This window comes from Eucyclogobius newberryi, unplaced genomic scaffold (assembly GCF_026437365.1).
Source record: "Eucyclogobius newberryi isolate DKJ021-1_F unplaced genomic scaffold, fEucNew1.0.hap1 SCAF_9, whole genome shotgun sequence".
NCBI classification, from domain to species: Eukaryota; Metazoa; Chordata; class Actinopteri; order Gobiiformes; family Gobiidae; genus Eucyclogobius; species Eucyclogobius newberryi.
Window position 1 is genome coordinate 32828100 of NW_027316532.1, and position 27136 is coordinate 32855235.

At 39.3% G+C, this 27136-nt stretch overlaps 3 protein-coding genes across 4 annotated transcripts; all 3 read left to right on the forward strand.

Annotated features, from left to right (window-relative positions):
• The first annotated feature begins 1179 nt into the window (after nucleotides 1-1179).
• ghrhrl (growth hormone releasing hormone receptor, like) lies at nucleotides 1180-12853 on the forward strand. Its single transcript, XM_072439406.1, has 13 exons — nucleotides 1180-1333; nucleotides 5633-5738; nucleotides 5876-5983; nucleotides 7745-7836; nucleotides 8769-8872; nucleotides 9685-9817; nucleotides 9927-10080; nucleotides 10252-10312; nucleotides 10385-10454; nucleotides 11337-11428; nucleotides 12256-12385; nucleotides 12585-12626; nucleotides 12752-12853. The coding sequence occupies exons 1-13, from the start codon at nucleotides 1280-1282 to the stop codon at nucleotides 12851-12853; spliced, it is 1248 nt and encodes a 415-aa protein (XP_072295507.1). The 5' UTR covers nucleotides 1180-1279.
• Nucleotides 12854-14034: 1181 nt separating this feature from the next.
• LOC140354293 (uncharacterized) lies at nucleotides 14035-20207 on the forward strand. Of its 2 annotated transcripts, XM_072439247.1 has the most exons (21): nucleotides 14035-14379; nucleotides 14462-14519; nucleotides 14586-14768; nucleotides 15029-15154; nucleotides 15246-15386; nucleotides 15680-15805; nucleotides 16218-16340; nucleotides 16821-16943; nucleotides 17032-17154; nucleotides 17388-17510; nucleotides 17677-17799; nucleotides 17870-17995; nucleotides 18201-18329; nucleotides 18403-18495; nucleotides 18653-18748; nucleotides 18873-18968; nucleotides 19178-19273; nucleotides 19393-19494; nucleotides 19584-19689; nucleotides 19788-19904; nucleotides 19998-20207. In XM_072439247.1, the coding sequence occupies exons 1-21, from the start codon at nucleotides 14266-14268 to the stop codon at nucleotides 20083-20085; spliced, it is 2412 nt and encodes an 803-aa protein (XP_072295348.1). In that variant the 5' UTR covers nucleotides 14035-14265; the 3' UTR covers nucleotides 20086-20207. The 2 variants fall into 2 exon arrangements, with proteins under 2 accessions (XP_072295348.1, XP_072295349.1); XM_072439248.1 differs by lacking the exons at nucleotides 15029-15154; nucleotides 15246-15386 and having other exon boundaries at nucleotides 14036-14379.
• A 2880-nt stretch (nucleotides 20208-23087) lies between these two features.
• uqcrh (ubiquinol-cytochrome c reductase hinge protein) lies at nucleotides 23088-24877 on the forward strand. The gene is made up of 4 exons (XM_072438388.1): nucleotides 23088-23214; nucleotides 23618-23659; nucleotides 23934-24095; nucleotides 24673-24877. Exons 1-4 carry the CDS (start codon nucleotides 23170-23172, stop codon nucleotides 24703-24705), a joined length of 282 nt encoding a protein of 93 aa, XP_072294489.1. The 5' UTR covers nucleotides 23088-23169; the 3' UTR covers nucleotides 24706-24877.
• Nucleotides 24878-27136: the final 2259 nt, after the last annotated feature.

Genomic DNA, 27136 nt, shown 5'->3' on the forward strand with positions numbered 1-27136 from the left:
TCCAGAAATCATAACCATCAGATTTGGTGTGAATGTACAATAGCCACTGATGGAAGAAATCTGATTTCTTTCTGACTATTCAAACCTGTGCATGTGTTGACGGAGAACATTTTGAAAAAAAGGACAAACTAATGTGGCAAGTTGACAAAAAGTACAAAAGTAATTTTAATATAATTTGTTGGCCAATCTGTCTTTCATTTACAACAGTTACAAGAAAATAGATTATCCAATCCAACATGTGCCACAGATTTCTCTTGACCATAATGCACACACACACACACACACACACACACACACGCACACACACACGCGCACACACAGACACACACACACACGCGCACACACAGACACACACACGCGCACACACACGCGCACACACACAGACACACACACACACGCGCACACACAGACACACACACACGCACACACAGACACACACGCACACACAGAGAGACACACACACACGTGCACACACAGAGACACACACACACACAGAGACACACGCACGCACGGCACGCACACACACACACACACACACAGACACACAGACACACACACACACAGACACACACACACACACACACACGCGCACACACACACACACACACACAGACACACACACACGCACACACAGAGAGACACACACACACGTACACACACACACACAGAGACACGCACGCACGGCACGCACACACACACACACACACACACACACACAGACACACACACACACACACACACAGACACACACACACACACAGACACACACACACACACACGCGCACACACACACACACACACACACACACACAGACACACACAGAGAGACACACACACACGTGCACACACAGAGACACACACACACACAGAGACACGCACGCACGGCACGCACACACACACACACACACACACAGACACACACACACACACACACACAGACACACACACACACACAGAGACACACACACACACACACAGACACACACACACACACACACACACACACACACACACACACACACTTTAGTTATTTATGGTATTTTCTGATTTTGACTGGCCACTTATTCCCTCTCATTTTACCGGGATGTTCTTGCTCTGAATATTGCACTGTTCCTGCAGCATTTGCACCTGTTCTGTGCCGGGTTCTGTTTCGCGCAGTGGAGCTCTGTAAACGCAGCTCGGCGTGAGTCTGGAGAGCTCAGACTCAGAGCGCACAGAGGACTCATCCATTCAGCCACTCACGCCTCAGTCTGGCGGGATAAACCCACAAACCCGCAACATGCCCTGCCTCCGGACCACATGCACCATCATCACTTTCATCCTGTCTCCAACTGTAAGTAAAGACTCACATATGCAGCCTGTATGTTTCTTGCTCAGTCATACAAGTGCCGCGTTAAACTTTGGTGCGTGGGTTAAGTTCAAGTCATTGCAAATGTGTCCCACCTACATCTTATTTCTATGCGCTGCAGACTGCGTTTGGCACTAGATTGACTGAGATAAACACGGGTTAAATTTGTATTCAACATTTTCATCATCATTGAAAATGCCAGAGCATGCCAGAAGCAGGGTGATAATTACACACAATTTGCCCCAGAGCACGGTCTTGCATCACATCATTTGACTGTGAATCTGGGTTGAATGACAAACAGCTTAATATCAACAAAGGCTGTGGTCTGTGATTTATTGTCAAGTTGGAATAACTTTTAGATTCATAATACATTGGGAAACATATACATTTTCTTAATAAATTGATTTGTCTGATTGATTTGGCTTTTTATTACAAGATATATAAAAAAAAAAAAAAAAACGAATGTGAATGATAAAAATAGTATTTACTCTACTCTTTATTTTTTAAGGTCAGCCATATTAAAAAAAAATGCTTTACAAAAATATAATATCAAAGGCTTATTCCATTTCTCCTTCCGTTTATCACTCTGTCAACCACAATTGTCATACATCCACAGATTACCTTGAAATAGCTCAGTTTCGCATTTTTCGCATTTACATAATTACACCACATTGCTATATTCTCTTAACTGTGTTCGGAGAAAATCAACACTGCCTTGAGAGAGAGACTCAGAGGGGGGACAGGGTGTCATCTGCTTGTGAGCAACATCTGCAAAGTGAGAGCATTCAATGTCCCCTTTTTGAGTGCTAGTTAGTGGATAATGGGTTTCACCTCTCCGAGAGTATTTTTTTACAGCACACTGCACAAGTCCAGAGAGCCCTTTGGCATTGCATTTTGGTAGTTTCACAGATCACAATATTCACCTGAGATGCTGTGTTTTTATGTTTCTGTTTATGTCACATATTGCAAGCTGAACTACACAAGCACGCTATGTATATCTGAGCTTTACTGCAGGTTTTTCAAGGCATTTAAGCGCAAGGCTGGATGGAAACGTGTGTTCACAGCGTCTTCAACACAAGACAGCTATGTGATGAGCAACTGCTGCTTATATTATGTGAATTCCCTCCAAAACAAAGAAGTTGGGTTATGTTTACACAACCCCGAGCCTCGCTGCATCCTTCATAATGGGAACAGCACAGTCCTTTCTACAGACACCAGTGCTATGCATGACACCCTGACGTCTGACAGGTGTCATCATTATCTGCTCTTGGTGGCACTCGATAGTTGGGCGTTTTATTAAAGTTGACTGGTACAGGCAGAAAAGGGGCTAGCACATTGATTTGAGGGAGTTTGATAAAAGCTAAATTGTGATGACTGCAATTGAGTCATCTTCAGAAGCGGACCTCCTGTGGGGTTTTCTCGATATCAGAAATTGTCCTTAGAGACCAAAGAATGTAGGTCAAGTGTTACCCGGCGGTGAGTGGTCTGAGCAGACTGAGCAGGAGCAACAGTGAATGGGGGGGTGTGCATTTGCCTGCTGGTTATTTTGTTTTGCCTGATTGTTGTGGTTGGGGATGTTATCGTGCCAAATTTTAGATTGTTGATTATGGCCAAAACGTTAAACCCTTAACTTTATTTTCATTCAAATTGTGTAATAGACAGACTCTGTGTGACAAGCAACTTTCTAAATTGTACAGTGAAATTAATATTAATAATAAACGTATTGTTACTTTGTGGTGAATGTATATTGCTTCTAAAATTCTTACCATTATATTTTGTATTTATAGATAAGATAAGATAATCCTTTATTGTCCACACATGGGAAGTTTCAAAAAAACACTCTTAATAGAAGAACTCTTTTAAACAAAACAAAAAAACTCTTATTAACAAAACTCCTCTCATATCTTAATAGGGAATGGAGGAAAAAAATTCAATGAAATAAAAAGATAAAAATAAATAAAATAATAATTGGTTATTATGAATATATTGTGGCCAGGGGAATCACACTTAAGAATGAATTGAGTAAGTTGACTGGAGAGTTTTACAACCCCATCAACAATAATTAGGCCTTCCTGGTTAGTATTTAAAGGCTAGTATGCTACATGTCTACAAGGGTCTAATGATGACGACAAAGCAATTAGCAGGTTTTCAGGAATCAATAATGTTATTCACGTTCTTTTACAGTTGGCTCTAGTTGTGGTATAATGGTTATGGTATAATTTTTTGGCATGATATTTTGATACTACTAACTCTCCTCATATGTTTGTCCTCACTTAAGCAGCATGCAACAACAAGCATTATGATAATAGGGAAAACAAATGCACGCTGATGCTTCTTTCACAGAACAGCTCCAGGTGGGTGTTTGACTGGAATCTTTAACGCACATGCGCCAATTCCCTTTGGTGAACATGTCATATATTTTTTGATGTTTTATTACACAATGTAGCCTTAACCTGGGGCTGATGAAAACTGCTCAATACAAGGCAATCCTTGGAGAGCGTCTTTGTCCCATATTGTGTTCCAAGTTACCTCTCATTAATTTCTGCTGTTATGTTGTCTCTGTTTCTTCTTAGGTCTTTGAGATAAGATCAAACTACATACTATATCCAGGGCAATATATCTTGTATTAATAGCACATTTGTATTTTTCCTTGTTGGTGTATGTCTCAGCCACGCATAACTTTAATATCCTCAATATAATATATGTACATGCATACGACAATCTGCCAATCTGGAAAGATAATGTGTTCTGTTTAAAACAGCTCAAACACAGGCGCATACTGTCTGTTTTTCCAGACCCAATCTTCCTATTGGTCAGCTTTCATTATTCTCTGATTCAACTCTCAGAAGAAGCAGGTACCTGTTTGTTCTAAATTAGGCCATGAATCGGGTTGTGTGATAAAATCAACTTTGGCTCCAAGAAAATTTGTTTTTTTTTTCATTCCTAGCACCAAGAAAATAAATGAATATTAAATACAGGGCTGGGTATGTTTCATTTTGAATTGTTACTTGAAGGATACCTGCTTTTCAGTACCAGTGCCTGAATGGTACCTTTTCCCAGTACTTTTTCGTATATTATCATTCTAGCACAAGAAGTATAATGTGAAACCTGTAGCTTTTATTATTCATTTGTGATCCCAAATATATTTCACAAATGTATTTTTTTAGTACCAATTGTCTTTGGTACCAGTAATGCCTTAAGCTTTTCCGTTATATTTTGACAAACAGTACCCAGACCAACATAATTATATGAGCATTTTGTGAATGAGACCAATCTCCCTCATTTGCAAAGTACATCTAAGATTGCTCAGTCAATCTTACCAGTGAATCATTGCACCCTTGAAGGATTTGCTGTGGTGACCGTGACATTGAAAACTGTCATTGCATTAAACTGAAGAAAAATAAAGAAAAATACATTTTTAAAAATCCTTATTCTACCCAAACCTGTGAATAATAAAATGCATAAGCCTTATTATATGAGTTTATTTATTAATTAATAAATTCTTCTTCATGATTGTCTTCTGATGTAGCTAAAATGTAATGAGTTTAGACATGCATAATGAAGACTCATCATGCACAGCTGAGGTGGACTGAAGCTGACGTCCGACCTGACATGTCTAATTCACTCATTAATGCTGAATATGAGCTCGCAAGATTTACATTTTTGATGGACTTTTTTCTGTGGATGGCATTGTGAAACCTGATTGCTTTTTTAGCCCTGGCATTTCTGTCATCTGGGGCCCCTAAGGAACAAAAACACCCTGCCCTGACGTCTTTTTTTTTAAGGATTTTTTTTGTTCCGCAAGCTTTATTTGACAGGACAGTGCAGCGTGAAATGGGAATGAGTCTGGGGAATGTCATACAGTCGAGAGTCAGATTCAAACTCATTCCACACGGTATATGTGCCATCTAATAGACCATTATGTCTTAAATACAATCTCACTTTATTTAGGATTATAATACCCCTTTGGAGGACAATTGATTACATTTTTTCTGCAAAAGGTCAAGCTAAAGTCCAATGTAAATGTGCCTAGTCTGTTTTCAGTCTCTGCTGGGAAATCGATTGGAGCAGCACACAGTTATTTGAGGCAATTATTCGTGTCCTTTATAGCAAACCTGCATCAATATCTGGGCTGAAAGACTTTGTGAATGAAAGAAACATGTTGAATGATAATGTTGAAACTCTATGGTGACAATGAAATGTGTCTTTAATAAGAACATACAGTATAAGGGCTGTATAGTACCGGCTCTCTCAGCACTATGACAGTGATGTCTTCATGTCTAGGCTTTATCGACCCTTCACCCGGAGTGTGAATACATTTTTCAGCTAGAGAGAGATGAACAGCACTGCCATCAACGCATTGCAGAACACGCTAACAAAAGCAATGACGGTATGATTTTCAGCTTCGGGGTTTCTTATTTACACCATGGTGCACTCAATTCTACTGCTGTACTCTCTCAAAAATGTCCAAATACAAAGACGTTTTTTTTAGACTCTGACATGCTTTTGAATGATTTGTTTCCAAAGGGTGTGTGCCCATGTGGGACGCTGTTGTGTGCTGGCCTCATGCAGTCACTGGGGAAACAGTCTACAGAGCTTGTCCTGCCGTCTTCTCACTCTTCAAAAATACCACAGGTGACAAACTAAATACATCAAGAGTAATCAAGGAAAAAAAGTTGGTATTTCAATTTGTTTCTGAAGAATGGGTAACCGGTCCACCCCTTTAGATGTAACTCTGTGTTTTCTTCAGGGTGTTGGTGTTGTAGACGACGATAGCTCAGTCCAGGTTCAGAGGATTTAGTCTGTTTCGCAGATAAACAAAGGGTCCCACTGTACTCCTCCACTTAAAGTGCACTGCTGTCATCAAATTCAAACAATACAGCTTGATAAGCATAAAAATACAATTCAAGTAATACATTGGCCAAACATAAACATTCCAAAACGAAGTTACTTCAAACATAAACACATTTTAACTGCAGTAACTGGTACATTACAATTCAACAATTCTCAGATACTTAAATATGTTGGTGTAATCCCTCATTCGTCCAGGAGTGTTCCAGCGTAGAAAAAGGTTCAGTTGTAGTCATCTGGACTCAGTTTAGAAAAAACAAGACGTTTCCACTCTCATCCAAGAGTCATTCTCAATCAGCGAATTTAGGCCGGGAACTCAGATATTTATTCTATTCTGTGGTAAGCCCCGCCCATCGGGCGGGCCCTACTGAACTAGAAGATTTTTTTTTTGTTTCAACAGAAACTTACCCTCTTTTGTTTACTATCAGCCCTTTAATGGGCTATTAGTTTCCCTTTTGTTTGTGTCCCTGGCTCACTCAGCCTGAGGACCTGATTAGCATCTGAAAGCCCTGGAGTCTGCCTCTCCAGGGGTTCAGAATCCCATTATAGACCACAGGAAGGTTGAACCTTAATCCTCCATTCCTGTTTAAAGAAGGTCTTTCTTTTTTAAACAAAAATAGCCTCTTTAATTCCTCTTTCAAACTATCTTTTCTCCCTGCTTAAAAAAATCTTCACCTCACTGTCTTCAAACGAGTGATTAGTGGCTTCTAGATGGAGATGCACGGCGCTCTGTGGTCCTGAACTTGTATCTCTTCTGTGCTGATAAAGCCTCTTGTGCAGTGGCTGTTTAGTCTCCTCTATGTAACGCTCGTCACAACTTTCTTCACTGCATTGGACAGAATAAACTACATTGCTTTGTTTTTTCTAAACTGAGTCCGGATGACTACAACTGAACCTTTTTCTACGATCAGCTACTTAAACTCATTATCGTCCCTGTTTCACAGATAAATCACAAAGTGCTTTCTGTCACATGCTGTGAGTGTGAGGCGTCCGACAGATAAACGCGTAAAGACAGCCAAAACGAGTAATTTTAGTAACAAATAAACAGTTTTCCATCTTGATACGATTAGCTCAGAAAAGTATTGATTAAAATTAGATTTACAATAATTTCAATATTTACAGATGAAGATGATGAAGATGAATAGATTAAATAATAATTTGCAAAACAATTTGATTGTATATAAAGCATTAAATAGTAAAACAATACTTAAAAAAAAAATACTTTTGTCTCTAGACCCCAAATTATGCGTCTCACCTCCACTTTAAGTGCACAGCTCTAAGTGCACGTTGCTAGGCAACGCACAACACACCCCCAGCAACACAGGTACACGATTAAACAATAACATCAAAATAACAACAGCAAATGATTGGTCACTATTGACATATGCTTCTCATTCTCATTCATTTCTGTGTTATATTTATATTATATTTGTACTTAGAGTTGGCCTCTCTCCCCTCAACTTACATATTTTCACATGACACAGAAATGTCCTAATTTATTTGTTTATTTTCGTAGATAATCTAATGTTTCACTCTTTACCTTAGGGTCGGTGGCCCGTAACTGCACCAGTAGAGGGTGGTCCCGGCCGTTCCCCCCGTACCACATTGCGTGCAGTGTGGAGGATGAGCTTCCTGAGGTCAGAGACATTAAGGATTATCAGACACCTTCACACCAGAAGATGTTCCCGCAATTTGGTGCTAAATTAGCTAATGGTTGCCCTATGAGCCCTATGAGCCAGTCCCTCCTATATTCTGTTCAAATGCAGGAAGATTTGGAGGCACATCAGACATCCATCCAGGTTTGGGACGGTGCAACCACAGCCGCTAATTTGAAACACGACTCTCAGACATCCCTGTAACATTCACTTGTTTTACTTGTTATTTTATCTTTATTTTTACTTATAACACGCCATGTTTGTTTTCACACACGCATCTGAAATTGGGGTGACAGGAGTTAGTTCTGGTCTTTGTTTTGTTAAAGCGTGTGGTCTTTTGGCAAGGGCCAAGCCAAAGTTCATCAAGTTTCTGAAATGGCATAAATAGCCCTTGAATGAATACTCAAGTTGTTATTCACCTTTCACAAAGAAACGTAAAATGTGATATCCATGGTTCATATGTCACCAGAACATCCAGATATTTTATACCATAAACAAGCTCCCTCAGAATGCAAAGCAGCCAACTGGCCCATCAGATAATTGGCATATTATCGTTTTTCACACCGAGAAAATTGAGCACAGTCATAAGTATTGTCTGGAACATCATTTTCACTGAAACTGTTGTGTGCATTGCTACGCATTGTACAGTAAGTTTTCCAATACTGGGATAAAAAGTTGGAAATTAACGTTGCACTTGAGTGAGTTTTTCATTTTCAAGGTGGGTATTTAAAGTTGCAATTACACTAAAAATCTAAATTTTCTTTCAGTCTTTTGTAGCCACATTCAAAGTTAAATTATTCAGTCTCATTTTGATGAATTATATTCATTTTATAATGCTTTTCTAGCATTTCACACAGCTTTGATATTTGATTTGAACAACCTTTTAAGCAAATATCTTTTTGATGTGCTTTCAGACTGAGCGGTCATATTTTGTAACTGTGAAGATCATCTACACCATTGGCTACAGCTTCTCTTTGGCAGTGCTCGCTGTGGCTGTGCTCATTCTGGTGCTGTTCAGGTTCGAATATATTACACTTACAGATGGCCATTATTCAAATCAGCCTTAATATAATGGAAACACAAATGTTTGTGAAAGAAAAAGCAAATTCCAGTATACTCAGTTTATGCACAAAGCACGTGACCTTTGTCATGCATATCAGAGGAGGCCACCAGTTATTAAAGAAACACGATAAGAGCAGTAGTCTGTGTCCTAGTTTCTCACATTTGCAGACTCCGATTCTCTGACAATACATCAACTTTAACATTAGACTATCGGCAGATGCTACTGTTTACTTATACGCCTAAAGGCACTAAACATGTACACAATTTTATATTTTACTTAGATTGGTAACATCAGCTTGACCTGTGGCATGTTGTTCTTTTGGCGTCTAACGCTCCTTTTAGCAGCTCTTGCATTTTTGAATTGTGATTAATTATGTCAAATAAAACTCATCTTGGGTCAGGGAATGTCACTCATTTGAAAATATCAAATATGTTGTTCTGCTTAAAATGTTACGCTGGGTTACTAAAGTAGGTTGTGTTGAATCCATGTAAAATTACCCAGTTGTAGGAGGCATACAATTTTCTGTAAGAGTTAACCAACAATGTTTATCTATGTACTTGATTAGTGATGCTGAGCAAACCATGCATCTCCATTTAGCAGGTGACAAAGTGTCAAGAGTCCTTAGACTCCCTGATTCAGCTCTGGAGCTGAGAGGCACTTAATTGACACTAGGGCTTGTCTTGTCTCTATGATTGCATTATCAAGTCTTTTTAATACACTTTACAAATGTTGGCACTAGTGATATCATTTTAATGGTTTCTCCACAGGAAGCTGCATTGTGCCAGGAACTACATTCACATCCAACTATTCATCACATTTATCCTGAAGGCTGTTTCTGTGTTTATAAAAGATGCTACTTTGTTTTCCAGTGATGACATCAACCATTGCACCTTCTCCACTGTAAGATACTAAATATTATTGAATTGGTGATCATATTTTGCTTGGCCTACCTCTTTTCTTTTACTAACTCTCCCTCTTCAAATTGTCTCCAAATGTTTCTCTTGTTTAGTTTGCCTGTAAGGCGTCTGTCATTTTCTGTCATTACTGTGTAATGGCCAATTTCTTCTGGCTTCTGGTGGAGGCACTCTACCTCAATTCCCTGTTGCTCTCCTCGCTTTACCATAGCCGCTGCTGTATGTGGGGCTTCAGCTTGCTGGGATGGGGTGAGCACTATCTGTAAGAGAAAATCAAAAAAAACACAAATAAATAATAAATGCACAATCCTCAAGGACACAATCTTTTAAAAAAACATCCAATACTGTTGGTACATGTACATGCAATAAAATGTGTCATTTATATCAACTGTCACCAATGCTTTGTCTGTGTTTCTTCAGGAGTTCCTTCCATCTTTATTTCTCTGTGGATTGGGTCTCGAGTGTATTTCGAGGACACAGAGTTTGTATTATTCAATACATGCAATCATGTCATTTTATTCTAAAACAATAATCTTAGTTTGGTGTGAAACAGATGCTGGGACATCAATGAAGAATCACAGTTTTGGTGGATCATCAAGGGCCCCATTGTTGTGTCCATTGGGGTAAATACATGAATTTCCTGTTTATTAAAGGTGGAATGGACAATTTTTTTCAGCAAATTTTTTATCATATTTCCTCGTTGCGTGGATAAATCATTTGTCCTGCCACGTATCAATCATAAAACGCACCTATCGCTCACCTGCAGCCGCGTGCGGTTCGTCCCCACGTTTCCGCGTGCCTAAGCGCATGGATCTATCATAATATAGTTCCCTCAGTGTACGGGACAAAATGAAGACGGAGAAAGACAGTTCGAGCTGAGTCAGAAGTGGACAGAAATCTACGGGAGACGAGAGATGCGATGCGCTCCGTTGCGCTAATAAACAAACACACGTGTGTGTTGTATCAGTCCGCACGGGATACAACTCTGCAGAGGGGGAGAGAGAGAGAGAGAGAGAGAGAGAGGGAGAGAGAGAGAGAGAGAGAGAGAGAGAGAGAGAGAGCGAGAGAGAGGGAGAGAGAGAGAGAGCGAGAGAGAGGGAGAGAGAGGGAGAGAGAGAGAGAGAGAGAGAGGGGGAGAGAGAGAGAGAGAGAGAGAGGGAGAGAGAGAGAGAGAGAGAGAGGGGGAGAGAGAGAGAGAGAGAGAGAGAGAGGGAGAGAGAGAGAGAGAGAGAGAGAGAGAGAGAGAGAGAGAGAGAGAGAAAAAGCTTCTCCTCGTGACAGTCTTAAGCAGATGTAGGTTCACCGTTTCTTTAAAATAGTAAAAATTGTAAATTTGCTTTTGTGATTTAATTTGAATATGTGCCAGACATTTCCCTGGCTCCAGGGCTAATTTCATACTTCAGTGCAATTACATTTATTATGACCATCAACTAACAACAGTAATCATGCTTTGCTGCAGAACAATTGCAATTAAGGTGACATGAACTTTTTGTTGTTTACAACAGGTTAATTTTATGCTCTTCATGAACATCATCAGGATCCTAATTCAGAAACTCAACCCTCGTCTGATCCAGTTCAACAACTCCTCGCAGTACAGGTAATACATCTTATATATGCCTCACTTACACAGCACTGCTAATGACAAGGGTTTAATATACTGTAGTACACAGTATATTAAATGCATGGTAATGTCTTCGTCCTCCAGTATCATAAATAATGGCTGTGTTCTTCATGGTTTGCATAATATTCCAAAATGAAATGTGGAATTATCCAATTACCGTACAATCAACACCTGCCTGTCTAAAAGAGAGTAAACATTTTATTTCTTCCACTTTTCAATTTAAATATTATTATACTGTATACAATTTAACTCCACTATTTTCTTTTTATAATTGAATCACATGACGAATATTTTATAAATATGTTAATCCTCTATCGTATAGACTAAATAAATGCTTTTTAAATTATGTTCTTTGGTTAATTGGTGACCTCTACTCACAAAAACCTCATCTCTGCTCTCAGATTTTAATACTATAAATTATGCATCTTCTTGAACATTCTTCGTCACTTGAAAACATTTAAATGTATTCAGTGTCTGATGATGAAATTGAAACATTTCAGCTGCACTAAACTAGATAAGTCCTGCTCCATATGGGAGTTATTACCTCAAACTTGCACTGATTTTCTTTGCTTGCTAAGTCTTGTTTGGGGTCTTTCTAGTGACCTGCTTGATTTTTGCCAAGATTTGAGGAAATTGTTGTAAACAGAAAGTAAAAATACTTAGAGATGCATGTATTAAAGATGCAAGTTTGCAATTCTAAATATGAGTGATCGATAAGTTACATACATAAAGAACTGTGTCTGTTTGTTTATATTAGTTGTTCCTTTTCTCTTTCTCTCGTTTTTCTTTTTTGGGGGGTACAGGCGTTTGACCAAGTCCACACTTCTTCTCATCCCATTGTTTGGGACTCACTACATGTTCTTCAACTTTCTGCCGGACTACTTCAGTGTTAACCTGCGCTTCTGTATAGAGCTCTGCCTTGGATCCTTTCAGGTACAGCAGCAGAAACATGCTAAATTGATGAAACAGTACGTATAACATTAAATATAAACTTGAGCGTGCATTCTTTTAACTTTTAACACGTGCAATAATATTCATTGCTTGTACACTTGTTTTTATTGCATCATGAATGTTTAAAAGGATCCACTGACTTGATGACATGAATAACAGATGAATGTTTTCTCTGTTGTAGGGTCTTCTTGTTGCAATTCTCTACTGTTTTCTCAATCAAGAGGTCAGTTCAAGACTCCGTCAACCGCCATCACCTCATTAGATGATTGAGTTAATAAATGCCCATCTCAAATGTTGACATGTTCAAGGAGAATGTTACTTATAATCAGGCATTTGTCTCTTTCCCAGGTCCAAAAGGAGCTCCACATGCAGTGGCTGCGGTGGCACGAGAGGAGCTACGGTGTGGTGTCACCGGCTGCAAAGTGCAGCCAAATGGACACACCTTTTTAGAAGCTGTCAGTGAGTCATGCAACGTGATCTGACATTTTCTCTTTTGATTCATGATAAAATAACACTTTATTTTAATAATTTATATATGCGCTGCTGCATGGAAGATATTGCTAACTGTGTTGTATTATTGTTTTTATTTTGACCACTGAAAAATGTGATGTGAAGTTACATTACTACAGACCTGCATGTTGTTGTAAATGTGTTATTCATTTTATTGTATGTATTATTGTCTGTTACTATTTAAACAGATGTCTCATTTGTAATATTATTGTTATTACATTAGAATTCATAGTCAAATCTATTGTAACATAATGTATGTTGTAAAAGCTTCTTGTACTTCAAAATGAATGTACATTTATTATTATTATTATTATTATCATTATTATTATTATTTAGAACCTATCCCAGTAACCTATGGCCATGCAAAGGGGTCATGACCATGATCTCTTTGTGTTTCTGTACGTTCTCTTCAGGTTCTCTACATATTCTTGTTAAAGACAATGTTTTCAGTGATATATAGGGATTCTTAATTGCTTCTGAAGATTGAATACAATTGTCTTTTTACTCTGTCTTGTCTTGTATTGCTAACATGCTAACATCCTGCCTGACTAAGTTTATGTGTGTACACAGTATCAGTATGTTACTAAATTGTGATACTTACAATATATGTGTTTGTGCTGTATTATTCATTCTATAGTTTGGAGTGTTGTAAAGCCCACCTTGGAGTCCTTTTACAGAGTCATTGACTTTGTTGTGACCTCTGGGCTAGGGTTTTACACTGGGGCATCTAAAGGCCTTTCACGGTCTGTCTCCTCCCTCCCTCTCCCTCTCCCTCTCTCTCTTTTTCTCTGGGTAATTTGGGATTTGGGGGAGTGGGAAGTACAAAGTTAGACAGGATGTAGAGCCACTGTTGCTGCGTACAGCCCCCCACACTGACAGAGCAGACTGGAGTTCGCATTTGGAGAAGCTACAAAAGCTTGGTGACATCTTGAAAACTCTTTGACCTTCTGTGGAAACACATACATCTGGCCTGTAAATCCAAGAGTGGTGAGTCGATTCAATGCAGCTTTAACTTCAACAACACATTCCAAATCTTGTTTAATTTGAGCTCATTTAATAGAAATGTTGCAGACTTACATTTTAGATAAAAAGATGAAATGTTAACGTTCAAATATAAGTTGTGACCAAACTCTTCCTGCAGCTATTGAACCTTTTCTATTGTTCCGTACAGACAGCCCAGGGGGTAGTGGTAATGACAGGGCGCTCTTTCCTCATTTGCCTGCCTGGACATGTTGCTACATTACTGCTGTGCATGAAGATACTTTAATTAGGCCCACTCAACAGTAATTGTCTCTGCTCGCACTCATAATGAGGTGGTTCACTCCTCATCTCTGTTGAAACAGATTCTGGTGATGAATCACCTGTGGAGTCTGTTGTCAGCCCTGCTCCTGCTCGTGTCGTACTGTCAGCCTCTGAGCCCTGAGGAGAATGAAGTCCTGAAGCCCTCTCAGATCACAGAGAACCTGGTCAGTGAACATCTATGCACTTTGTCATTTGCTTTCTGCAATACAATGTTGTCTTGACATGTCTGGATGCTTCTCTTTTTAGTTGGTCGACAATGTTATCGGAAATATTACTGAAACTACAAGCCAAACACCTTCCGCTTGTACGTACATTGTATATATTTGAGGCTTTGGGATTGTCTAGTGAATAATGTTTTATTTATCATTAGCTCCTCTTTGGAACACATCAATGGCTCCAGTTCAGAATAGCACATCAACACTTTACTGTCCAGGAAACCAAATCCTTCTGGAGAAAGGCACAAACTGTGGCTGTCCGCTCCACCTGGTGAAGGACGGGGACAATTGCTCCTGTCCGCTAGGCTTCACTCTGGTAGGAGAGATAGAGTGTGAAGGTAAGACATTATCAACCCAACTTTATAATTTTTTTCCATGTCCTGGATGATCTGAGCCCAGAGATGTGCCAGATACAATAAAATGTACAACTTTGGCTAACTGTTATTAGTAATGAGAATGCACTGCAGTAAAATGGATTGTAATTCTGTTCTGTGATCTTTACTATAGAAACATTCCCTCACAGAGACCATGGAGTACAATATTAGCCTTGTCAAACACTGCGTTTTGAACGGTCTTTTATGTTGTGTGTAATGGGCAGATGTGGATGAGTGCAGTGAAGAGGCGTCAGGCCTGTGTGGTCCCAATGCCATCTGCAGTAACATCCCTGGGTCGTACTCCTGTAGCTGTCTTCATGGTTACTTGATGGGTGCAGCCGGATGCCAAGGTCTGTTTAGTGCTAGTTCGTGAATGATAATATGACATTAGTGTATCCGTCTTGCTTGTTTACTGAAATGCATATATTTTTTCTAATGCAGACGTAGATGAATGTGGACTGGCTAGAGTGACAGGACTACAGGCCTGTCAGAGCAATGCTGAATGCAAAAACACAGTTGGCTCCTTCATCTGTTTGTGTCCTTCGGGATATGTAATGGCTTTAAATGGAAAAGCCTGCGTTGGTGAGATGATCAAGGCATGACTCTGGGATGTAAAGTAATGGCTTAACATCCCAAAAGGGTACATTATTATGCATGCCTCTGTAAACTAGTTTAGCACTTTTGTGGATTTACACATTTCTTAATTTGTAATGTTTTTATTCTAAATGATTTGGCACATGTAATATACACATCTGGCAGTGTATTTGCCACTAGATGACACATATTTACAGAAGGCCTACATGTATTAGTTTATTAAGAACATTTACAGGGCCTATAGTGAGCTCCTTGTTGACTCCTGGATGTATCTCTCACAGACGTGGATGAGTGCAGCTTTGAGGAGCAGTGCAGTCGTGAGTTGGGAAACGTCTGTGTGAACACTCCAGGCAGTTTCCTGTGCCAGTGCAGACCAGGCTTCAGGGCAGAGCACCCTGTGTGTGTCGGTCAGTTTGTTAAAAGCAGCAGTAACACTGTTTTAACTTATGTGTCATGGCTGCATGTTCATATCTTTAACTACCTCTCTTTTTGGACTGTAATATTTTCTCATTTCATTTTACTCTAGGTCTAGAGTGTCCAAATGCTGTAAGTTAAATAATGGGTTGTTATGAACTGTGCTTTTTGCTGTTTTTCAAATCCCATTAGAATAGATTTAATCTTGGACTCTTTGTTGACCCGTTTTGTTTTTGACCCATCGTTTGGGTCATCGTTTGTTTTTCAATTAAATGATATCAGATTTTCCCCGGATACTGTAATATAGAGTAATAAAATTTGGAATGTTGGGTTAATCTCTGAACCAAATTCCAATCCAATGCTTCCAAAAGTGGTTTCGGGTTGTTCCCTTTGTGTTTGTCCCAGACGTGGATGAGTGTGCGGAGGGTCCCGTTGTGTGCACTGGTCAGGCCGTGTGCGAAAACTCGCTCGGGAGCTACAAGTGTGTTTGTCAACCAGGTTACCATGGAAACGGCACATACTGTGAAGGTACGTAATTAGTGTTTCTCTCCATGGAAAACTGTGCTTCCCGTCCATTGGATCACCTTCCTCATGTGTTTTAATGTGGCCTGTTTCATTTTATTAAGATGTCTGATCTATTTTCTCCTGTATTTGAGCAAAAACAAATGAATCTGTCGATAGAATAGGCTTCTGTGAGTGTTTATTAGTTTAACGATTTGAATAGTGTCCCCATTCCATACATTTTTACAAACGAGAAACACAAAAATTTAAATAACTTAATTTGCTTCGTCACTGACATTCAGTAAACTACCGACTCTTATTAGTTTAGACTTATTTATGTCTTTTTACAATCTAATTATTCAAACAGTACTGGCAGCAGCAAGAAGCAAAGGGAATTCTAGCAAGGGCTCCTGCAACAATAAACAAAATAATGGTTGAATTATTGCAAGAAAATAAATTATTCAACTAAATCGACAGCTTTGTTTTACAAATGTGTTTTCTCCTCAGATAAGAATGAGTGCTTGTCCGGTGATCATGGCTGTGACACCAATGCCCGCTGTGGAAACATTATCGGTTCTTATTTCTGCCAGTGCTATCAGGGCTTTAATGGAGATGGACACTCCTGCTTTGGTGTGTGAACAGCCTGTGTATGTGTGTAGAGTAAGAGTACAATGTATGCTGCAAAACATAGAATCTGCTCTTGTTTTCTCTATTACAGATGTTGATGAGTGTGCAGTGAACAATGGTCAGTGTGCACACAACTGTAGTAATGAATCGGGAAGTTATCGCTGCCAGTGCGCTTCAGGGTACCAGCTGGACGAAGATGGACATACCTGTACAGGTAAATCAGGCTTGTGGCAGGGGCAGCACATATTGTGAATATTTAAATACCTTTAAACAACTTCAAATTAGTTTGATAATAAAACATATTTTGTGTGGATTTGTGTTCCTTCAGGCAAATGAAAGTGTTTATTCCAACTGTTTTAGACCCACTCCTAAGATTGTAGACCTTGTAGATTGAGTAGTCCCATCTTGCTGTGCCAAAACCCTGATGAAGTGTTTCTGGTCTCTCAGATGTGGATGAGTGTTTGGCACTCAGTGGAACTTGTGCACATGGTTGTATTAACACACAGGGATCTTATGAATGCTCCTGCAGGCCTGGATACCAGCTGCACATTGACGGCTCCACCTGTGTGGGTCAGTCACACTGACACCATCTCACTCTGTTGTACATTTTCATTATCTAAATAAACAGTGAGCTGCCATTAATGGAAATTATGCAAAACCTCTTTATTTAATGCATGAATAGCTTATTTTAAATGTGAGCTGTTTTGCTAATGTATGTTTTTGCCTTTTCACCCAGATGTTGATGAATGTAAACTACAGAATGGAGGATGTTCCCACACTTGCACCAACACTCCTGGGGGACGCACCTGTCACTGCCCGCCTCCACTACTCTTGCACACAGATAACCTCACCTGCATCAGTAAGTTAAAGCAATGTGTCATAGTCTTGTTCAAACTTTTTCATTATTAACAGCATTATTGCCTGGGCAGATGTAACGTCGTGTAAGTGGAGGAATGGTGGCTGTGAGCACATGTGCTCTGTGAGAGCCGATAGACAGATCCAGTGCAGCTGTAGAGAGGGCTGGAAACTGGACTCAGACCTGTGGAGCTGTGTGGGTAAGAAGAGAGACCCGCTTTTCCTATGAAGAGTTAACTTTATTGAAACAAAGTGTTATTGGACACATTCGTGAATAATGTATAACTTTGCCCTTTAGCTTATAATCCTCTTATGCCTTGGGAACAAACAGGAAGATACATGTTATGTTTGAACAATTAATGAAGAGGAAGATTAGCTGTTGTTACATAACTGTTATTTTTGTAGATGTTAATGAGTGTGGGGACTTCACAAACGGAGGTTGCGAGCAGCTGTGTGTGAACCATCCTGGTGGGTTTAACTGCTCGTGCAGAGAGGGCTTTGCTGTAAGGACAGATGACACTACAAAATGTCAACGTGAGTGACAGGAATTCACATGTTCTTTCTGCACAAGATAATTTATACATTGGTACATGTTTTTGCTTTTCAGCATTGTGTGAACCTTCTTGTCAAAATGATGGCGTTTGTGTGGCCCCTGATAGCTGTGACTGTCCACCAGGTTATCCAGGACCAGGCTGCTCGGGTAAACGGTTTTCTTTTCTTGAAACATTGATTTATGATGTACTTTCACTGTGTTCGTAAATTGACTTCTTGACGAAATGTACCGTTTGCTTTTGAATACCTGTGAATGTGTCTATACAATGACTGTACTGCTGTTAAAATGTGATCATATGTTTCAGCCATGTGCTCTCCCCCTTGTGCACATGGGGGCAGCTGTATGAGATGGGACAAATGTTTGTGCCCAAAAGGATGGACTGGAGTGGGTTGCCACACAGGTAACAAGTAAACACACAGAAAATGTATGTAAAGATCATCATGTCACCGCAGCGAGCAGATCACAACTGTATGTATTATTAAGGCTATGCTGTTAACCCTCATATATATGTACTGTCTGTTTAGCCGTTTGTGAACTCCCCTGCGCAAACGGTGGTCGCTGTGTGGGGCCTGAAACATGCCAGTGTCCCGCTGACTACACTGGCCCCCAGTGTCTATTGCGTGAGTACCAAAACCACTGGCACATCTGGTTTTATTTACAGCGGTCTTAAATTATTTACAAAAGGTGCACAGGTATTTGTAGTGGTGGTGGTGGTGGGGGGTCTTGACATTTCTACCTTTAATGTGCATAATGTGCAAAAGTTTTAAATATACATGACCTTTCTGATGTACGTGAAGTAAGAAGGCTTTCTCTGTGTGTGGTCTTTCAGCTCTCTGCACGCCTGCCTGTCAAAATGGAGGAAGATGTATCGATGTGAACAAATGCATCTGTGTGGGGGGATGGCAAGGAGCACGCTGCCAGATTGGTAATATATATTTTATGTTTCTGTTTTCTTCTGATAAGAAATATTTTCTTCATTAGCAAGTACATAAGCAATTTGAACCATAAACTTAATATTAGCTGACCACTGTCCTCTCCTGGCAGAACCGGTTCAGTGTCAAAAGCCTTGTACAAATGGAGGAGTGTGTGTCGGTCTCAATAGGTGCCACTGTACCAAAGGATACACTGGGGCTAACTGTGAAAAAGGTTAACAGTAACACATTGATTTGTCTATAAACTTAAAACACACATTATTATTATTATTTTTGTTGTTGTTGTTGTTGTTGTTCTCCCAGCAGTGACCACTCCCTGTGTGCCGCCATGCCAACATGGGGGCACATGTAGTCCTCACAACACCTGCACCTGTGCTGCGGGCACCGCCGGCCTCCGCTGTGAACGACTGTATGTATCACTGCTGGACCTGTTTGTATCACAATGAAAGCTTGAATCATTGCATCCAATCTTTGACAGTGAAATCTGTTTGTTCTGTTGTGTCTAAGGACATGCCCAGTGGTTACTACAGTGGTCAGTATGGCTCGAGCTGTAAGGAAGGCTTTCAGAGAGAGTTATGTGGATCGCTGTGGACCTCTCGGTGTACAGCTTTGCACTAAATACAGGTAGCTGGTGCCATAGGTTGTTATATTTAATTTTAATGGTATTTTTCTTTTCTTTAAAACGTCTTAAAATGTTATTCGTTTGTGATTTTGTAGGATGAACCAGGCAAGAGTCTATGTGCAGGCTTATAGAGTGGGATATAAAATCCAGTGTCCAGAGAAAAATACACAAACCATTGTATAAAAGATGTCCATGGTTAACAACATGTCAACTAAAACATTTAGCTATGCTTATTACAGATGGGAATTACATTTCTGTGATGTTATTGAATGCCTTTATATGTGATTTAAATTAAAGTATTAAAATAAAAATTGTATTGGCTGTGATTCATGTCAAAATACATATTTTTTTCAGAAATCTAATAGATGACCATTCATATCAAAGAATGAGACTTTGTTAATGTATAAACAGAGATGCCATTGAATGAAATGTTCTTTCACGTGAGGTCAAACTACATACTACTACATCTCTTTCTTTTTATTATCATTATTTTAGTTTTTTATCATAAAGCCCCTGGTTCAGATGGACTCACTGGAATCTTTTACACATTTTTTGGGAAGACAAAAGACAATTCCTTCATGTTTTTTTTCTTTGAGATTTTTGAAACCGGCTCACTTCCAACTACTATGAAACATGGTGTTATAATTTCCATTCCAAAACTTAACAAAGATCCTAGAATCATAGAAAAGAGAAGACCTATCACACTTCATTCAATTCATAACAAGACAGGTTATGGACTTAATCGAATATAGAGACTTAATAGAAGATGATGGGTTTATCTTATTTTTGGACTTTTACAAGGCCTTTGACATCAACATCCTTTTATTATTTCTGCACTAGAACATTTTGGGTTTGGTATTAAATTAAAAAGCTTGATTAATGGACTGTATAAAAACATAAATAGCTGTGTTCTTCTCTCAAGGGGTTCTACTCAGAGCTTAGATGTTGTCATTCCTCAGGGCTGTCCCATCTCACCGTACATTTTTATTATGGTCACTGAGATATTAGTCATTTATATTAAAAACTGAAATGATATAGAAAAATTAAATGTCTTGGGCTCCGAAATAATCGTCGGTCAGCTGGCAGATGATACTACTTTATTTCTAAAAAATCAGTATCAAATTATGAAATCCATTGAAAAAATTTAAAATTTCTTCGTAATAGATGCAAACTTTTCTCTCTCCATGACACTCCATTAAAAGAAATCTGCCACATCCCCATCAAAACTGAAATAAAATATTTGGGAATCCAGCTCTGTAAAAATTGAATATTTGGCTTCAAAGAGACTTTCAATTCTACGACATATTTATCTGACCAAAATGGAAAGTTTATCCAGGTGTATTTACCCACTTTACTCAAATGCTATCTCTAATAACTTAATCAAATTTATAAATCAAATAAACCTGAATTTCATTTGGAGAAATAGACCACATTATTTGAAGAAAAGTCATATGGTAAAACAAATAAACAAAGGTGGTCTAAAAGTACTTGATTTAGAACACCTTAATGCAGCCCTAAAGAGAAGTTAAAATCGTGGATTAAACAAGTCTTTATAGTACTGTATCCCAAACTTTATTTTTAACAAATTGGGTGGACTAAAACTTCTACTAATATGTGATTTCGATATCAGTAAGCTTCCTGTGTCCTTATCAGAGTTCCATAAGAAAATTTGAATGTACTGGAAAATGTTGTATGTTCACAATTTCTCTCAGCATTCTACAATAATCTGGAATAACAGATATTCTACATTGTAACCAATCGTTATATTACAAAGACTGGTTTGAAAGAAATATTTGGTCTATAGCACACCTCATGGATGATGATGGAAATTTACTAAAGTACATAAATATTTATCAAGTAATACTTTAGCAAACCAAACCATAAACCCATATTTACCATTTCAATACAAGGAATCTTGATTATAGACAAAAAATGCAGTAACTTTTTTATTAGAGAGTGCTTATGTGAACAAACTTTCCCAGGCCTGCAAAATAAAAATAATATTCTTAATAAATTCAATAAAAAGTCCATAACAAAACTTTACATGGCGTTTCCTGTCGCCCCAAAAGTAAAAGAAACACATTACAAAATGAACAATATCTACCCTTCCAAAGAATTACTCCAGTTACGATTCAAAATTCAAGAAAACACTTGTACTTTCTGTGAGGACATTGAAAGCACTGATCATCTTTTTTTTTATTGTGCTGCAGTCCATTTTTTCTGGCTGAGAATACAAAATTGGATGAATTCCATATTTCCAATCTCAATTTCATCAACTAGAGATGACATAATCTTTGGTATGTTAATTCAATATAAAAAAAAGAGGAACGCTGTATAGATCTAATTTTATGTCTTGCAAAATGTTGTATTCACAAATCCAAAACTGTGCCCCCAACTTTGCTTTCTTTAAAAATGAGGTTAAATTATATATAAAATCTTTGAAGTGTATGAATGAGCCTAAAGCCCAAACAATGTATTCCTATATGTGTGAAATCCCCTTGGGCTCTCTGGAATCGAGCTGAATGTGAACCCACTTGCTCTCTATGCACTTTGCTCTCTATGCTCTTTATTAATATGATGTATTTATTGCCATGTTTGTTATTTTGCATTTACCCAGTTTTGTGATGTTAAATAAATCATATCCAAGTGTGACTGTAGTCGTACATAGACTTTATTCTTTAGACTTTATTATTTAGACTCTATTCATTAGACTTTATTCTTTAGACTTTATTCTTTAGACTTTATTCCAGAGCTGACTCTTCTTCGTATCCAAGTGCTTTTAATTCCCAAATCATAACCGGAAGTACGCTAATGCTGCGTTCACGTGCTCCTCCGGAACTTGGGATTCCGAATTGAGAAGACGAAGTTCTGTTTGCATTCTTGTGCTTTTTAAACCAGTACTACAATCACAGACCCCACGCTTCAACTTGTTTTTATAGAGCTAACCAGAAAATCGTGTTCGTATTAACACTAAATATCAGACAATTTCATCCTACCATTTTCGCTTTATCTAGCTTACCTTACATCTTCATTAAACAATAGTATTGTCGGGTCTTTCTTGCATGAACATGTATTTTTCAATGGACAACTTACAGTAAACTCCGAAAAGTTCCCACGTTTATTCAAGAGCTCAAATGTTAGATTTTTGCTGATTTTCGCCCGTCTTCCCGAGGAGCACGTGAACGCGGCATTGTGGTGCACTGGAGTGACCTTCCTCTAGCTCCTGTGCAGTGACAGCTCTTCTACGAGGACAAATCCACCACCAACATGGTTTTGGAGGAGAAAATGATCACAAATGGCGAGCCCGATGAGGTAAATACGATGAGTTATTTCTGAACAATCGGACTGCTGTGATGTCCCTTTCCAGCTAGCACCGGCTTGCTACAGAAGCTATCATAACAAGCTATGTAACAAGCTTAAGTTAGCATTAGCTTCTCTGTGTTAGCATCACATAAGATGATACAACCTGTATTTGTCCCACAATGGGGAAATTAGGCACATAAGTATGATGATAAAAACGGATATGATAGAAATAACTCTTATAATCTTAATAATAATAATAACACTCTTATTTACAGCTGTTATTTGGACAGAATATTTTGCAGCCGAATGATTGATCGACATACATGGTTATCGTCTCAAAAAATGTAAATTTACTTGAACTCATAGACTGTTAATGCATGAACTAACAGTGTTTTGTCTTGTTTGATTTCAGGAAGAAGAAGAGGAAGAGGAGGAAGAAGAAGAGGACCTGCTGGTATGGATATCCTTGTCATAGCCAATTTGTGTACCGTGACGTAGCATATTTTGATCTGATCTGAACAGAGGTGAACATAAGTCTGGTCTGAGATGTGCAACATATCAAAATGCTGTGAATGTTGTTGAAGAAATGTAACTGTTTTTTTTTTTTTTAAATGCTATAGAAAGAACTGATTAGAACTAAACATGAATTTGAGTATTATCAATAGTACTTTCGTTAATGGTGCAGTTTCTTCATCATACCAATGTGTTCTTCTCATGTGTGTTTTTAGGATCCCCTTGAGTCAATGAGGCAGAAATGTGAAGAGGCTGAACATTGCGTCCACACTCGGGGGCGTCTGGAGGACTGCGAGACAAGGGTGGGCTCCCGATCTTCAACTGAGGAAGACTGCACTGAAGAGCTGTTCGATTTCCTCCACGCTCGGGACCACTGTGTGAGTTATTTGGACTTCTTTGAGCGGGGCGAAAATAATTGTTGGAGATGATGGCAGTACAAATATATTACACTTGCACCAACTTTATTGTGCCACAAGGGACATTACTTGGCAAATAAGGTACATGTACAAATATGTATAAAATAAGATGATAATTGAATAAAGATATAGTGATTGAATATATACAAATATTTAGGGTATCTACAAGATTTAGGCTAACGAGATAGATGTGCATAGACGAAAATAGTAGCTTTAACATAGCATTAATTGCAACTAATTGATTATTGAAATCGCCTACTAATCTAGGAATTGAATAATCATTCATATCTGAACTACACGCAGGCTCCAAAACAGGAGAGCGGTTTTAAGTCTCAGACAAAGCAAGAATTACACCAAAATGACACAGAAAACATGGACATTTAGCTTTAAATAATGTTTTGTTTGTAAATGAAGTCCGACTGAACTGACTGTGCTACAAATAGAGACGTCATCCATAAGGAAGATTTCATTTGAATGTCTTGAATGTCTAACTATTGGCCAATTAACGTCTTTTTTACTCTTTGTTTCTTTTTTGTAGGTGTCTCATAAATTATTCCATTCTGTGAAATGAGACTTTGGATCTGGACCCAGGGGTTCGTTGTATTAAATTGTTATTGTAATGTAAAATAAGAATGAAATACATTTGTTTGTGATCTATTGAATTTGCTGTGACTTGGACGTGTCTGCCCAGTGTCTGTGCCACGGTGCTAGTAACATACTGTAAATGTTCAATAAAGCTTACTGAAACCACTGATCTAGGCCCTTACTGTTTATTCCTGGTGTTCATTCAACAAGCTAAAATCCATCCACTTGATTTATAAAGCATATTTTATAAACAAGGCTGTTACCAAAGTACTACATGAATGATTTAAGAAAACAAACTATAAACGCCAAAACAACAAAAAACACATAATTGCACAAATACCAGTAAAAACACAAATTATGACAATACAACAATACATTTGAAAAAATATTTTTTAATTGTTGGGGTAAATATAATTGACATACCATGTGTGAATATTGATCAAATTATTGTCATGCATTTATATTATATTTCTTTGTCCTGTTTATCATGGGTCACGATGCACTTTCTGTGTACTTTGATTATTATGATTGTTTATACTGTGGACTGGTATAAACAATCTGATAACTGACGTCATGCCATTTTATCAAACCGAAGCAACAGCTTTATAAAACAGTTAAACCTGTTTTGCCTGTTTTTCCCTGTTTTCATCAAATAAAGACCTTGAGAACGATCCACGCCTCTCGCAGTTTGTCATAGACTAAACTTTGACACATGTTTACTCAAATACTAAATCAAATATTATAAAAAAATATTATTTTTGTGCTCTGGGGGAAGTGGGTGTTTCATACAGCTCATTCAATAAAGTCAAGTTTTCTGCCTGAATTCTCTTGACTGAGCGTAAACACAAGAGTCCAACAGCCCAGTTCACTCAACACTGAGAGCACCAATTACATCCAGCAATTAGTGCTTAATGTATTGAATAAAGAAAAATGTCAATATTGAAAATGATAGGCTACTGTGATAGGCCAACATTTAAAATGAATTAATGAAATGTCTAGTTACAGTATGAATCACATTTGTAACTTTACCTTTTGTAAACATCAAGTTTTTACAAGTCAAGTAATATTAATCTAATAATTAAAAACATGTTTTGGTATATGTAAAACGTAATAAAAGTGCAATGTTTACAGAGTTCAGACTCTTTAAACCTGCTCCAGACCAGTCTAAGTTCTCTGTCTAAGTTGCCATAGCGACTGAGTAAGACTCGGAGTGAGCCTGGTTTATGAAACCCAAATGACAACGACACACTTGGCCATCACCGTGTCTTCTCCTTCCTCTCTCCTCACTGTGCCTCCTCCTTCCTTGCTCCTCTCTCCCCACTGTGTCTTCTCCTCGACTCCTCACTGTGACTCCTCCTTCCTCACTCCTCACTGTGCCTCCTCCTTCCTTGCTCCTCTCTCCCCACTGTGTCTTCTCCTCGACTCCTCACTGTGACTCCTCCTTCCTCACTCCTCATTGTGCCTCCTCCTTCCTCGCTCCTTGGCTCCTCACTGTGCCTCCTCCTCACTCGCTCCTCTCTCCTCACTGTGCCTCCTCCTTCCTCTCTCCTCGGCTTCCCTCTCCTCACTGTGTCTTCCCCTTCCTCACTCCTCACTGTGCCTCCTCCTTCCTCTCTCCTCGGCTCCCCTCTCCTCACTGTGTCTTCTCCTTCCTCACTCCTCATTGTGCCTCCTCCTCACGCGCTCCTCTCTCCTCACTGTGCCTCCTTCCTCTCTCCTCAGCTCCCCTCCCCTCATTGTGCCTCCTCCTTCCTCGCTCCTTGGCTCCTCCTCACTCGCTCCTCTCTCGCTCCTCTCTCCTCACTGTGCCTCCTCCTTCCTCACTCCTCATTGTGCCTCCTCCTTCCTTGCTTCTTGGCTCCTCACTGGGCTTCCTCCTCACTTGCTCCTCTCTCCTCACTGGGCCTCCTCATCACTCCCTCCTCTCTCCTCACTGTGTCTCCTCCTTCCTCGCTCCTCGGCTCCCCTCTCCTCACTGTGTCTCCTCCTTCCTCTCTCCTCAACTCCCCTCCTCTCATTGTGCCTCCTCCTTCCTCGCTCCTTGGCTCCTCCTCACTCGCTCCTCTCTCGCTCCTCTCTCCTCACTGTGCCTCCTCCTTCCTCACTCCTCATTGTGCCTCCTCCTTCCTTGCTTCTTGGCTCCTCACTGGGCCTCCTCCTCACTTGCTCCTCTCTCCTCACTGGGCCTCCTCATCACTCCCTCCTCTCTCCTCACTGTGTCTCCTCCTTCCTCGCTCCTCGGCTCCCCTCTCCTCACTGTGTCTCCTCCTTCCTCTCTCCTCAGCTCCCCTCCCCTCATTGTGCCTCCTCCTTCCTCGCTCCTTGGCTCCTCCTCACTCGCTCCTCTCTCGCTCCTCTCTCCTCACTGTGCCTCCTCCTTCCTCACTCCTCATTGTGCCTCCTCCTTCCTTGCTTCT

Coding starts and splice junctions, on each gene's coding strand:
- LOC140354293 (XM_072439247.1), top strand. CDS start 14,266: ATGAATCACCTGTGGAGTCTGTTGTCAGCCCTGCTCCTGCTCGTGTCG. Junction 14,520..14,585: donor AAGCCAAACACCTTCCGCTT/GTACGTACATTG, acceptor ATTTATCATTAG/CTCCTCTTTGGAACACATCA. Junction 17,996..18,200: donor AGACCTGTGGAGCTGTGTGG/GTAAGAAGAGAG, acceptor TTATTTTTGTAG/ATGTTAATGAGTGTGGGGAC.
- uqcrh (XM_072438388.1), top strand. CDS start 23,170: ATGGTTTTGGAGGAGAAAATGATCACAAATGGCGAGCCCGATGAG. Junction 23,215..23,617: donor CAAATGGCGAGCCCGATGAG/GTAAATACGATG, acceptor GTTTGATTTCAG/GAAGAAGAAGAGGAAGAGGA. Junction 23,660..23,933: donor AAGAAGAAGAGGACCTGCTG/GTATGGATATCC, acceptor GTGTGTTTTTAG/GATCCCCTTGAGTCAATGAG.
- ghrhrl (XM_072439406.1), top strand. CDS start 1,280: ATGCCCTGCCTCCGGACCACATGCACCATCATCACTTTCATCCTGTCT. Junction 10,081..10,251: donor CTTCAGCTTGCTGGGATGGG/GTGAGCACTATC, acceptor GTGTTTCTTCAG/GAGTTCCTTCCATCTTTATT. Junction 10,455..11,336: donor CCATTGTTGTGTCCATTGGG/GTAAATACATGA, acceptor TGTTTACAACAG/GTTAATTTTATGCTCTTCAT.